This window comes from Dermochelys coriacea, chromosome 21 (assembly GCF_009764565.3).
Source record: "Dermochelys coriacea isolate rDerCor1 chromosome 21, rDerCor1.pri.v4, whole genome shotgun sequence".
Taxonomy (NCBI): Eukaryota; Metazoa; Chordata; order Testudines; family Dermochelyidae; genus Dermochelys; species Dermochelys coriacea.
Window position 1 is genome coordinate 5,956,492 of NC_050088.1, and position 14,770 is coordinate 5,971,261.

At 42.9% G+C, this 14,770-nt stretch overlaps 1 protein-coding gene across 1 annotated transcript in view; it reads right to left on the reverse strand.

The window, feature by feature from the left end:
• The window catches only part of SRGAP2 (SLIT-ROBO Rho GTPase activating protein 2), a 144,077-nt gene extending 129,734 nt beyond the window's left edge, over positions 1-14,343 (reverse strand). The window contains 4 exon segments of the mRNA XM_043500671.1: positions 1,045-1,237; positions 14,183-14,249; positions 14,252-14,269; positions 14,272-14,343. Coding sequence (XP_043356606.1) covers positions 1,045-1,237; positions 14,183-14,249; positions 14,252-14,269; positions 14,272-14,328 — 335 coding nt within the window. The 5' untranslated portion in view covers positions 14,329-14,343.
• Between the last annotated feature and the right edge of the window lie 427 nt (positions 14,344-14,770).

Below are 14,770 nucleotides of genomic sequence, written 5' to 3' on the forward strand. Positions count from 1 at the left end.
GCCAATGGAACACACTCAGGGCACCAGAACGTGATGTTTTAATTAAGTGAGAATAGTACAAACCCTGATCTAAAAACAAGAGTTGCACTACAGAAGCAACTAAAATAATCTGGTCAGAACTGTATTGGATTGTCCTGTTTTGCACATTGTCTCCATCTACCAACTCCCCAGGTAGGGACTCACTTGTTTGGGGAACTTCTTCAATCATGTAACACCCTACACACCCAAGGAATATAAATAAATGAATAATCTTCTCTGGTTTCCTCCCACTTCATGGTATTATCATCATGGTAGAATCAAAGAAGCCAAAAGTCTTTTACAGACTGACCTGAATCATATGAAAGATCCATTGGAGTATCATACTTTTATCCGACACACAAATCTTCTAGCTGAAGGATTTTTAACTTGCCATCACCTTGGTATCTAGGTATCATACACAAAAATGTCCATCTCCTCCCTCCATCCAAATGTACCATTAACTCCACCTCGCCATCATTTATGCTACTTTCTTCCTGAGACCAGGATCAAAAGTGAGGGCATTGCAGAAGCAAGCATTTTCTTAGGAGCATACTAACCCTCCCGCCCACCACTCAGAACTGAGGAGTTTTACTTAATGGATTTTTAACTAAAGAGCGATATATAGCCAACACAATAAATCCATAATATTAGAAAAAAGTATTCCCTTAATAGCCAAGATAAAAGCCAAACACCTCTAGGGAAGAGTTCCGATTCTGCCCTTCACTTTACATGCGTGTCACTCCCTCGTTAAGTTAGTCTCTATTTACCACAATCCACCATTCCATTCCCCCTTGGAGTTACACTCCACCAGCAATAGTTGTGCTAATCCAGCTAACACCACATAAAAGGGAAACTGCTTTTTTCAAATACACACCTGGGTCACTTGGGAGAATAAGTATTTTCCCTTTAAGTTCCTAACAAAGGGACATGGTGCCTCATTCCCTCCCCTCCCACCCCCAACATGCAATATGTCAGCTCTCTCCTCCCATGCCCAGCCTCCAGAAGGAACTTTGCAAAAAACTCTACTTGAATTGCTGGTCTTTAGTGCTCCTTGTTTTAGCCAGGAATCTCTCAGCCAACTTCTCCAAGTTCCTTGAGTAATCCATCTCGATCTCTGCCTTCTTGCGAAAGAAATCCTGTAAGTCCTGAAGTAGCTGGACCCGAAGCTCGCACTGTTGGTCGAGGCATTTCAGCTGCTCAATGAGTTGCGTGCGAATCTCTGAGCAAGGAGAGAACAAAATGAAATACCAAGTGTTAAACAGAAGCCCAACAAAGGAAAACCAAAATGATAAAAAGTTACCTAGTAAATGAAGGTTAAAATAGCTCTCCCCACCAAGAGATCCCCAAAAGCACCTAATTAACTGTATCCATAGTTAGAAAATGGTTACAATTACCTTTAGGTGACTATGGCCACAGGACAAGAGTAAGGCAACCAGGAACCCAATATTGTACACTTACGAGCAAAGCTCTACTGCTGAAAATTTCATCAGTCTTAAGTGTCAAGGGCATATCTGGCATTAAGAAATGGTCACTTCCCAAACATGTCCTGAATCTCAACCTGGATAAGGATGGCAAAACTGCACTCTCCCCCCTTCCCCTATACCTCAAAAATCACTCCACAAAGTCTCTTGATCAAACTCCTTCACGGACTATTCCTGAGGCAAAACCAAAGGAGCTGACTGCATTTTGGATATTCCCAAAAGACACCAATTTGAGATTATTCAGTTAAACGCAGTTAACGTGCAACCTCCATTATTAATACCTCACCACCAAACTGATAAAACCCCTGTTTGGAGGAGCCAATCAGACAGCATTTCCACTTGGACAAAGCCTCCAAAATTAACTCTTTCTTTTAAAAAAGGATCTCTCCGAGTATTGTGTGTGTACATGTATGCCATCCATAAGCATTTTCAGGTACAAGTGTTCTTTAATGCTGTTTATGAAGCAGAATTATTAGCAGCAATACAGTTTGCATTTATATGGCATATTTCCTCTAATATTTTCAAGGCATTTTACAAATGTGAAATCAGCCCTTGACTCCTTTGGAGATAGGTTGTTAATCTCATTTTCCTGATGGAGAAAAGGACACACAGAATGGTTAACGAGTAGCCCACATTCACACAGCGAATCAGCGTGAAGCAGAGATGTCAGAGTCCCCTGCTTTAAAAAAAAATATACACATCAGAATTGGCGGTTATTGAGTTACTAGGAGAATATTTAGCTTCCAACTCTAGCAATTAACACAACAAGAAAAATAATAAAATATGTACTTTCATCTGAGGATCTCTGGGCGCTCAAACATTAATTAGAACTGCCTATCATCACTTAGGAAGAAGCGGCAGCAAATCACAAGTGTTGAAAAAACATGTTGTTCCAGGACTGAATTTAAACTGCAATGTAAACTTAGCAAAGGAAGTACTTAGCATTCAGGTCGTCTTCTACATGCACAGCTTTGTTTATGCCCATGGATTGCATGGTTGCAAAGCTTTATGATAATGGTCTTATTTGGGGTTGTGGTTGGAAAGTACTTATTCCTAGAATGATCCATTTGAAAAATGTAACAGACACTGAAGTAATTTAACAAGACCATTTTTCATGGCAGTATATACCGACATTAATAAACTTAAAACATTAGAGCAACCAGCTAGCAACCAGCTTTGCTTGCCTCCTTGTGCACATCTGTCCTCTTGTCACTGACAAATATACCAGGATCCAGCTCTGACCACTTTACCCTGCCAGTGCGCCACAAAGAGCGGCAGGACAGTGTGAACAAGAAACAGTTCCATGGAGTTCAGTGATAACTCTCAACCAAAGTGATCATGCACCCTTATTTGCGGGGTGGGGTAGAGGGAGAAAGGCGGAGCAGTGGTAAGGGATTTGTTTCAGGTGGTTGGTTCCCCCGCCCCCCCCCCCAAAATCAGGATATTAGTTAATTTTTTCTTCAAGTTATGTGATAACTTAAGGCTCTCAAATTTGAGTTGACCTTTGTAAGAGTTTAAATTGGAAGCCTTGCTTTCCCGACAGTATACCATCCAAGGCAGTTCAGAACATACAGTTCAAGGGGAAGGTAAAGAGAGTGATTCCCCATAGCTCCCTCTCCCGCCCAGCTGCCCTAACTGCTACATGAAGGCAAACCTGGTCAACTAACTTTTTTCTGGTTGGAACACTCATGCATCTTGAATCCCTCTGTCAGGGAAAATAAAATTACATGCAAATATGCAAGCTTATAGTTGTGTGCATTTATTTGCCGTCAAAACACTGAGCCACATTCATTCCTTCAGGCAGCAGGAAGTGCCAATTACATCCCCTTTTCCTAGTGTGGCCTGCTACAAAACACAGGATGTGGTTCACACTCTGGGAAAGGTACCACTGCCATCTGTTCTATAGTTAAGGTTAGATTTCATTTCCATCAGGGCTCCACAGAAGCCAAGCCTGGGGACACCACAATGGACAGGCACACAGTGTTCTTTTAAGTGCACACTGATCATGATCCATAGGCTTCTTGAAAAGGGCCACTGAAACCATTCATGTTGCCAAGTGTGGAGTACCCTAAGTAGGCAATGTTATATCTCTTGCAAATTTGTGATACCCTGCTGCACATTGATTTCCACATGACAGAAATATTTCAGGATTTACAGGGGTTGGAGGAAGCAAAACACTTAACAGTAACAAAATTTACTAGCAGTTATTTAATGGTTGATACTCAGTCTACACTATATTTCTTCTCCATTCCGCTTTCTCCCCATTTACAAAAGCAATAATGGATTTGCAAAGCTTTGTAGGCGTGATGAGCTTATTAACATGCTATGCAAATAGAACTCTTTTCCATCTGTGGCTTTGTCGGTAAGACTGATACGGGAATGAAGGTGAGCCAGCAACATATAATAGACTGAGGAGCAGACAGAGCATTCCATAAGGAATGGGCAGTAATTCAGTGTCTCCTTGGCGTAATGAATCAGTCTCCTCACCACTTAACCTAGTACTCATTTGGAAGTCTGCCATTCTGACACACAACATCCTGCAAAGCCAACCCCATTAACCAATTTCTCCTCCTCCCACCCCCACCTCCTCAAGTAAAACTGATTGTCACATACAGTCAGGTGGTGTTGCTATGTGGTAACTAAGGAAAGACTCCCACTGGTTTCAATGAACTTTGCCTCAAGCTCTAAACCTTTAACAGGGTAAAAAAAATTGTAGCTAGCACACACACAGGTAACAGAGGCACCTGAAAAGTAGATTCCGATCTGTGCCCCAGTAAAAATGGCACATGCATCATGCATGCAGCAAGTCAGTGGCATTAACAATTCCTACTACAGAAGTATAACCACTCACATCCCTATTAAAAAGTGGAGTAGTAAGTTGTAGGGTTTTTTTTGTTTGTTTTGTTTTTTTTTTTTTAAAATAAGAGGTGCGGGGGAGGAGCACAACAGTGCCGAGCACTATCTAGAACAAGGTGTCTCAAACTTCATTGCACCGTGAGCCCCTTCTGACAACAAAAATTTCTACTTGACCCCAGGAAGGGGGACCAAAGCCTGAGCCCCGCCGCCCAGAACCGAAGCCAAAGCCTGAGCCCCGCTGCCCAGGGCTGAGGCCCTCGGAATTTGGCTTCAGCCCTAGGCAGTGGGGCTCAGACTTTGGCTTCAGCCCCGGGCTCCAGCAAGTTTAATGCCAGCCCTGGTGACCCCATTAAAATAGGGTCACGATCCACTTTGGGGTCCCAACCCACAGTTTGAGAACCACGAATCTAGACCCTTGCCCTCTTTCAATGCCCCAGTTTTAGAGGGCCCTATCAAATAGATTTTAAAGTTAGTTGTTAATTAACTGATCTATTGCTTGTAGATGCTCCCTCCAAATGCTTGGAAAGGAAAAATACCTCCCCCTCCCTATTTTGTAATATCTTGTTTTTTACATTTGGCAAATTGCTTATGATTTTCACTCTACGGTTCCAAAAATAATAGTTAAAAATTAAAACAGCATACTCTGTTTGCTCCATTATCTATGTACTGGGGTCCTATGGACTGTAGCCCCGCTCCTGGCAGGTCTGTTAGTGAACCATTGCTCCACAGACTCAAGAGAGCACTGACAGTGGCTCGATTTTTCCCTCAAGTGTTTTTAAAAAAAAAAAAAAAAAAACAGTGGTGGAATAAAAATGCGTTTCTCTGGAATGTTTCCAGTTCCACGAGAGGGCCAATTAGATAGGCAGAACTGCAAGGTCTCAATGAGTGGATGAAACAGGGTGTTTGAAGAAGGAATTTAGGTTTATTAGGAACTGGATAACCTTTTCGGGAAAGGAAGAGTCTATACGGGAAGCTCCACCAAAACCAAAATGTAAAAAGACTGCTAGAACGTAAAGGGCTGGGGAAAGACAACAGGTGTGGAGGAGCGCACAGTTCAGACAGACGCATCCTTTATGGAGGGATTTATTAAAGGGGATATTCTATATCCTAGCAAAGAGGAGATGATAGAAGTTGATACAGTACAAGTAGGAACTGAAGAAAGGAAAGAAAAGGGAAGCAAGAGTCCCATTCAATTACACCAGATGAAGGCAAACAACTAAATATTAACCAATTTGTAAGTGTTTGTATACAAACATGCTAGGAAATAAAGAATCCCATTCAATTACACCACATGAAGGCAGACAACCAAATATTGACAAATCTGTTAAGTGCCTGTATACAAACAACAGAGCAGGTCACACTGGTGGGATGTACCATTATACGTGAAAGAAAGCAAAGTCAAATATAGTAAAAACCTTAAATGAATCAAACAATACCACAGAAGCTCAATGGATAGAAATTCCAAGCATTAATTAGGGTATAGCAGCAGGAATATAATACCAAGCACCTGACAGGTCCTAGACTCTGACTGAAATGCTCAGAGATTAAAGAAGCTACAAAAACAGAAGACCCAATAATAATGGATAAGGCTATGATTTAGAAATGGGTGTTTTTAGTAAAAGTCATGGACAGGTCACGGGTCGTACACAGAAATTCAGGGTCCTTGACCTGTCCATGATTTTTTTTTTTTTTTAAAAAACACTAAAAATACCAGTGATTAAATCTTGGCAAAGGGCCCCCACTGCGGGGAGAGGGCTCCGTGACAGACGCTGAGCCCTAATAAAGGCGGATTTCAACTAGTTCCATACTGACTAGATACACGTCACCTTAGGATGGGATGCAGAGAAAAAAAATTAATACACCATTAATGACTGCTTCTTGGAGCAGCTAGTTATGGAATGCACAAGGGGAGAGACAGTTCTTCATTCAGTCCTAAGTGGTGCACAGGATTAGGTATAAGAGGTGAACATAGCTGAACTACTCAGTCATAGCAACCATAATGGAATTAAATTTAACATCTTCAGAGGGGGAATAATTCTCAAGCAGCCCAACACAGCTGCATTTAACGTCAAAAAAGGCAACTGCACAAAAATGAGGAAGCTAGTTAAATGGAAACTAAAAGGAGCAGTCAGTCACCAGAAGAAAATGCCTGCAAGGTGCATGGAAACTTTTTAAAAATATTATAATAGAGGCTCAAACGATATGCTTACCCCAAATAAAAAAAAAAAATACTAAAAGGACCAAAAAAATGCCACAGTGGCTAGACAGAGTAAAAGAGGCAGTGAGAGACAAACATCCTTTTACAATTGAAGGTGAAATCCTATTGAGGAAAACAGAAAGGAGCACAAGCATGTGAACACAGGTGATCTAATGCATAAAGTGTACTTAGACTTTCAGAAAGCCTTTGACAAGGTCCCTCACCAAAAGTTCTTAAGGAAAGTAGGCAGGCCTGGGATGAGAGGGATGGGTCCCCTCATGGATCAATAACTGGTTAAAAGATAAGAAACAAAAGGGTAGGAATAAATGTTAAGTTTTCACAGTGGGGAGAGATAAATAGCAGGGTTTCCCCAAGCACCTGTACAATACCACTGCTGTCCAACATATTCATAAAGGATCTGAGAAGCGTGATAAAACAACAAAGTGGCAAAGTTGGCAGATGATACAAAGTTACTCAAGACAGTTAAATCCAGAAGTGACTAGGAAGAGTTACAAAGGGATCTCACAAAACTGGGTCACCGTGCAACAAAAACGGCAGACAAAATGGTATTGATAAACCCAAAGCAATGCACATTAGACAACAATCCCAACTACACATACACAATGGTGAGGTCTAAATTAGCCGTTACCACTCAAAGACCTTGGAGTCATCGTGGATAGTTCTCAAACATCCGCTCACTGTGATGGACAGTCAGTCAAAAAGCTAACAATGTTAGGAATCTTTAGGAAAGGGAGAGATAATAGGACAGAAAATATAATACCACTATATAAATCCATGGTATGCCTACACCTTGATACTGCATGCAGTTCTAGTTGCCCCATCTCAAAAAAGATGTTAGAATTGGAAAAAATACAGAAAAATGGAAAGAAAAATTATTAGGGGTATGAAACAGCTTCCATATGAGGAGAGATTAGAAAGACTGCAACTGTTCAGCTCAGAGAAGAGAAAACCCAAGGGGATAAGATAGAGGTCTATAAAACCATTGTGGTGGAGAGTGTGAATAGAGCAGTGTTATTTATCCCTTCAGGTAACACAGGAACCAGGGGTCACCCAATGAAATTAACAGGCACCAGGTTTAACACAAACATAAGGAAGCACTTCTTCACATACACACAGTCAACCTGTGGAACTCATTGCCAGGGGATGTTGTGAAGACCAAAAGTATTACTAGGCTCAAAAAGAATTAGTTAAGTTCACGGAGGAGAGGTCCATCAATGGCTATTAGCCAAAATAGTCAGACAGGCAACCACATGATCTGGGCGTCCCTAAGCCTTCAACTAACAGAAGCTAGGACTGGACAGCAGGGGGTGGATCCCTCGACAATTGCCCCATTCTGTTCATTCCCTCTGAAGCATCTGGCACTGGCCACTGTCAGAAGACAAGATACTAGGCTAGATGGACCATTGGTCTGACCCAGTATGGCAATTGTTGTGTTATGTTCTTAAATATGCTTCCTGCTGTATAGCAACAGGTGTAAAACAAGGCACAGGGCAGCCTTCTTCTTTCCGTTTAAGACAAGGGCGGGGCAAACCTTTTGGCCTGAGGGCCGCATTAGGTTTCAGAAATTGTAAGGAGGACCAGTTAGGGGAGGCTGTGCCTCCCCAAACAGCCAGGCATTGCCCAGCCCCTGCCCCCTATCCAACCCCCCCCCCCCAGCTTCTCGCCCCGACGGGCCCCCCAGGACTCCTGGTGCATACAACCACTCCTTCTCCCTGAGCACCCCTGCCTCCATTCAACCTCCCTGTTCCCTGCCCTCTGACCGCCCCGACCCCTATCCAAAACCCCAGCCGCTGACCATCCCTGCCCTCTATCCAACCCTCCTCCCCCGCTCCCTGCCTACTTACCTTGCTGCCTGGAGCACTGGTGGCTGGCGGCATGGCTGCACCAGGAGAGGTAGCCACACATCGCGCAGCACAGAGCGTGGGGTCAGGCTGGGCTCTGCAGCTGTGCTGCCCCAGGAGCTTGCAGCCCTAAGCATTGCTCCAGCAGTGCAGTGAGCTGAGGCTGCGAAGGAGGGGGAACAGCAGGGGAGGGGCCGGGGGCGAGCCTCCCGGACCAGGAGCTCAGGGGCCAGGCAGAACGGTCCCGCGGGCCATAGTTTGCCCACCTCCACTCTAAGATCTTGCTCATATCTGGAGTACTGTGTCCAGTTTTGGGCCCCACACTACAAGACGGATGTGGAAAAATTGGAAAATGTCCAGCGGAGGGCAACAAAAATGATTAGGGAACTGGAACACATGACTTGAGAGAGGTGGAGGGAACTGGGATTGTTTAGTCTGCAGAAGAGAAGAATGAGGGGGGATTTGATAGCTGCTTTCAACTACCTGAAAGGGGGTTCCAAAGAGGATGGATCTAGACTCAGTGGCAGCAGATGACAGAACAAGGAGTAATGGTCTCAGGTTGCAGTGGGGGAGGTTTAGGTTGGATATTAGGAAAAACTTGTTCACGAGGAGGGTGGTGAAACACTGGAATGCGTTACCTAGGGAGGTGGTGGAATCTCCTTCCTTAGAAGTTTTTATGGTCAGGCTTGACAAAGCCCTGGCTGGGACAATTTAGTTGGGGATTGATCCTGCTTTGAGAAGGGGGTTGGACTAGATGACCTCCTGAGGTCCCTTCCAACCCTGATATTCTAGGATTCAGAATTTGACTCCCACTGGCATCTCAGCATGTAGCCACGAGACAGCTAGTTTCCTCCATTAAACACTCTCAGCTGAATTACTGTCCCACACTCGGAGAGGCTACGATGGTCATTTGTCACAAAAGCTTATTTTATACTGTATCCATCAGATGAATAGATCAAAGCTGATTCAGTCTTTTCCCTTAAACAGATATGGAAGCGAAGTGCACAGCTCAGATTCAGCAACCACTTGCCTCATATCTACTTGCACATTTAGAGCTTGATTATCTGCATTACGTTATCTTGGGGGGGAAGTCAGCTACTCCATTGGCACATGCAAGTGCAATCGCTAGTATTGGAAGCAATACTCAGGATGTGTCAAGGCAAGATTGGGATGGGGTGGAGTGGAAGACAAAGATATAGCCAAGAGTGGTAATGCAGTTGCTAAACTCCCTGCATTCGTTATTTCTTCACACCTCCTGATACCCTATGATTGATTTCTTAGGAAAGTAGCTGGAAGGCAAACTCAACGATTCTGCACCAATAATGTTCTTGTTTTAACTGCTCAGGAAATCACTTCCATAGCAAGCAGGAAAACCAAAACCAAAACCAAGCACACACCAAAGCTCAGTTCAATGACTGCCTGATTCTGCCAAGCATTGTAATTGGTTCACAAGCACCCTGAACTTGCATTGACCTCAGTACTTCACAGCACTGGGACCTACACAAGGGACAAAGGACTAAGACGCAGGAAGACTACAGAGGAAGCCAAGTCATAAACTTCAGTGTATGGGTCATTTGCAGAAAATTTAGCCCCCCTATCCTGCTCTGTGCTGAGTGACCTCAACTCCCAAAGCCTTCACTGGGAATGGAGGACACTCAGTGCTTTGCAGACTCAGGTCTTTTGATAGGCTCAACTTTTCATGGTTTAGTTCTGGAAACAGGATTGAAATCCAAACACTTCCAAATTCCAGGACTGTTTACATTGGGGGGATGTGATGGGTGGCATGGGCACCCTCTTGACTTTCAAAGTTGACTGCAAAAAAGAACATTGCGCGCTCTCTCTCTCTCCCTGAAGAAGCTGGGTGCCAAATCAAAGAGAAAAACTAAAAAACCAAAAAGGTCTTATTTAATAAAGTCTTATTAAAGAGACTTGCACACCATCATTCTACGATCATTTAAAATCCAATGTCAGTTAATTGAGCAAATGCTTCTAAAACTGCCTCACATGCACCTCACCTGCTAAACACCAAGACTAATTGTAACCTTTCCCTTTAGCAAAATGTGCTGCATCAGGACTTCTTGTTGTAAATACATGCACTGTTTCTGTGAGAGGAAAAGTAACAGCTGATTGGGCTGCATGCACCAGGGAACAATAGGCTACTGAACACGAGTGAACCCAGTCTGCGAGGTTGAGCTGAAGCAAGGCAACCTTGATCATCAGTTGTTTTAAACAGTACTTTGCTCTGGCCACAAATAAAATAAATTCAAGAATGCAGGAATTTCCTGAGGCTCACTCTGCTTTCTAGGATATAAAACATCTATTTGTTATCCCACCGCTTAAACAGGCATGAGGATTTTTTTCAGACATACTGTCAGAACATAGCAAGGCAACATGTGCTGTCAACTATGGGTTACTATATTACACTGGAGCTTTTATAACATTGCAGTCGCAATACACAGATTTTTTTATTTCAGTTCATTGGTTTGGCATCCCTTACGTTACACACCCCAACTACACACCTTTTAAAAAAATGGCTTCATTCCTTTCCTATTTCAAAAATTAAAGCCCTTCATAACCATTTGCTAATGCCACCATTTGCTGCAAGCCAAATCACAGAATCAGTATCATCCAGAATCTGTTTTCATATGGACACTATTTTAAGGTCACAGAGATGTTTCATCTCACCTCATCCATCACTGTGCGTTCTCAAACTTGGACAGTTTCCAGCCCCTATCACGACATTGCTGGGTTTTCAAGTAGTAGCAGAGTGACTTCTGTGATATTTACTCATCTCGGTCTTTCCCCGCCTTTACATGATAGCATGCTTTTTCTTGCTTTGGAGAGTGTGAGGCAAGCCCCCGGACCCCCAAAGAATGATTGCATTAAATACGGAAACCCTCAGCCTATCCTCAGCCAAAGCAAGTGTTCCCCTGATTCTTGTACCTGTTTTTCCAACATTTCAGTAGGACCAGAACTTCAAGGAGCTGCAATTTCAATGAACCGCTTCTGTTGAGTTCGTCACTGCCAGGAAGTAATTGCTATTATTTGTCTGGCATTAAAGTTACAGAGGGCATTAGATCCACATAATAAATTGTTGCCATTCCACATTCAGCTGGTTTCCAAAGGTGAATAAGCTTTATCCTCACTTTATAGATGGGGAACCTGGGGCCCAGTAAGGGGAAGAGACCTTCTCAGCGTCCTACAGAGTCAGTGGCAGAACCAGGACTTGGACCCCAAGTCTTCCTATTCCAAATACAGTGCCTTACGCCAACACTGAAACAAGCTACCTCCTTCCCACAAATACAGCGTAGCTGATAAAAATGTACCCAAAAGTCTCCAAAGGTAGGAGGAGGATGCAAAAAGGAAGGTTCCAGCTATTTACAATTAGATTAAAAAGTAACAAGACGAAAACAGTATGCCATTTAATCACTTCCCGCATCATGTTATAAAGATCCTTCATTATAAAGGGCAGGGATGAAGAATAAAATATAAAATCTAGACAGCTGCATAATTTTTCATTCCTTTCCTAGCCATCTTCAGTAGTTCAACCTCAGCATTTGTAAGTAGCGTCAAGGACAGACCTTAACCGCCATCTGGCTTGTCCTGTAATTTGTGAATTAAGCTAGGTAGCGAGGGAAAGCGTTGACACTGTACATTACGTTTTATTCATAAATTTATCATGTAGTTAGATGGAATCTACTAAATAGCTTCCCCTCCCACTTTGCTTGTTAATTCTCCACTGAATCCCAATGTACAGATGCAGACTGAACGAAAGGAAAACATGGAAAAGCAGCTGCTAAAAAGCAAATGACATGGCAGTTAGCAATTTTCCTATACAAGGTAAAACAGGCTGAAAATTCTTTTTTGATTTTGAAGAATAAAAGTTCAACAATTCCTTCCTCAACCCTTAAGTCAGACATGTGAGTCAGAAATCATGTAGAACTGACAGATTCCCTCAGTCCACATAAAGTGCCAATCAGACTGGGGGAAAACTGACCTGTGTAATATGTACCATTTTCAAAAGCAAACCAATTTACTATATCCAGGTATTATTTTGTAGATGAGCCAGACACAACCCTCCTTCCCGCTATACAATTAGCATTCTACTGTGCATACAATGTCCATGTCCCAGCCTGCTGTGCAAGGTACTGTTACTGGTGCATAAACGTTCACGATCATGGTCATTCAGGTACAAACTCACCATCCTTGGCTTTCTTTGGATTCCTTGGGTCAATCATTTGAGAGGCACATTTTAAACCTCACACAATTATTTTCATGTTTTACTTCTGAAGAACCCTTAAAAATTAGGACTTCAACTGTTTGTGCTACCTGAAGTATAGAAATGTTAGCCCTGATGGCCTGACGATCTGCAGCTCTGGAAACGACATCTTGTTCCTGGAAGTTCCTCCCACTGGAGAAGTTATTTTCTCCTTCCTCTCACAAACACAAACTACTGATGGCCCCAAGCCTTACCAGGAGTGTAGGGGATCCCTGCATACAGGAGAGTGCAGTTTTCAAGACTAGCATTTAAAATGAGGAAGCCTCTAATGTGTTAATGGAAGAGTCACTATGACTAGAGTCAATATAAACTACACACCTGCTGCCAGTCTATCAAAATGTTAAAATGGTCCAACAACAGAACAAGTCAGAAGCAAAAAGGCAAAAAGTGAAGCCTGTATTAAACTGCATCCATTTGAGTGAGCTCAGGACAAGCCTTGAAAGCCGGAGCATGGTAACAGTGGGGTTTGCAGCGCTGCTTTTAATCACTAGTTGTCATTTAATAGCTTGAGATTGTCACAAAGTACAGGAATATGAATAGTCATTCCGCTTAACCAACCAATATAGAATCACACACACACACACACACACTCCATTGTCTTTTGTGCTATGTATCTATAGCTATGATGGCTTCCCTGTAAATATTTTACTCCCCAGAAATATTGGGGAACATAGCTGAGGGGGGAAAAAAAGCCTGCAGAGGGATAAGTTAGCCCTCAGTTTATACCACACAAACAAATGGACAAAGACATACAGTAGCAGTTCTCAAGAATTTCATCGTGTGGACCTCTTCTTTTAATCAAGATCCTGCAGTGGAGGACTCTCCATTCCACCCTACCATATTTCCCACTGCTACAACCGTGCTGGAATATATACAAGTAACATTAGGTCAGTGGTAATGCGACAACTTGAAATCAAGTCCCTGAATACGATGGATACAGCTGCTTATTACATCCTTCACTCTGCTCATTTTCTCTTTACATTTCTTTACATTCATCTTTCCTTTTGTACCTGCACATCATTGCTCTAAGCTGTCCAAGGCACTCTGCTTTTATCCTCTTGTGCATTTACAGATTTGACCCTATTTAAATTTGCACCAAGGAGACTCCCAGCAGAGATGCACGTGAAACAGCCGCACAGGATGCAGAGAAGAGCCTAAGTCTAGTTGGTGGAACCTTAAAGGAGAATGGGGGGAAGGGGAGAGGCAGGGGAGTCCTGGCCTGCAATAAGCTTCCCTTTATGAAACCTGATAGATGCTTCACCAGTGTTAATGAAGCAGATTCAGGGACAAATTGGAAGCGCTCCATAGACCAAAGTTCAAGAATCACATGCAAATCCACATTAAAGCGATTGTCTTGTATCTCAAGGGATGAGGCAGAAAATACAAGAGCTCTGTATTACCAGCCAGCTGAACTCATTCCACCCTCCTAAGAAAGCTTTCACTCCTTTTTTGCCCAGTTATCTCAGCAAACTAAGGACCAATGAAATACCTTTACACTGACTGCTGTGCAGAAATGTAATTGCTGAAGTCCTCTTGGCTCCACTTTTCATCTCTCTTACTCACACCTCTTATCTTCACGATTTTTAATCTGCTTAACTCCTGCTCAGATGACAACTTGGCAGCTGGTTTGACCATTCCCTTTGTAAGCAGGATGACTTACTCTCTCAGAGTTCAGGTTTTGTTTTTACATCTTTCAAAACATCTGCTTCCCCATAGCTGCTTCTGCTGGCCACAAGTTATACAAAAGGGTTATTTTTTGTAAGTACATATTCATATAGATACTGTGTCTAAGTGGAAAGTTACAGAATTTCCCCTCCCTACTCCACCAATTGGAACTGCTATTAAAATCATTCTCCCACTGATCATCCGTTAAGAAGGAACTTGATGACACAAGAGAAACAGTGATGTATGGCACTTCACAGAGTTGGGAAATTTCCTGGGGAAATTCAGCTGCTTAGCAAGCACAGAAAGAGCACATCATCATATGATGTCAGCATGACTTTAAAAGCCACACTAAAAGCATCAGGGACCACCAGAGTTCACCTTTGTGATATGAATGGCCATTGAGGCATGCCTC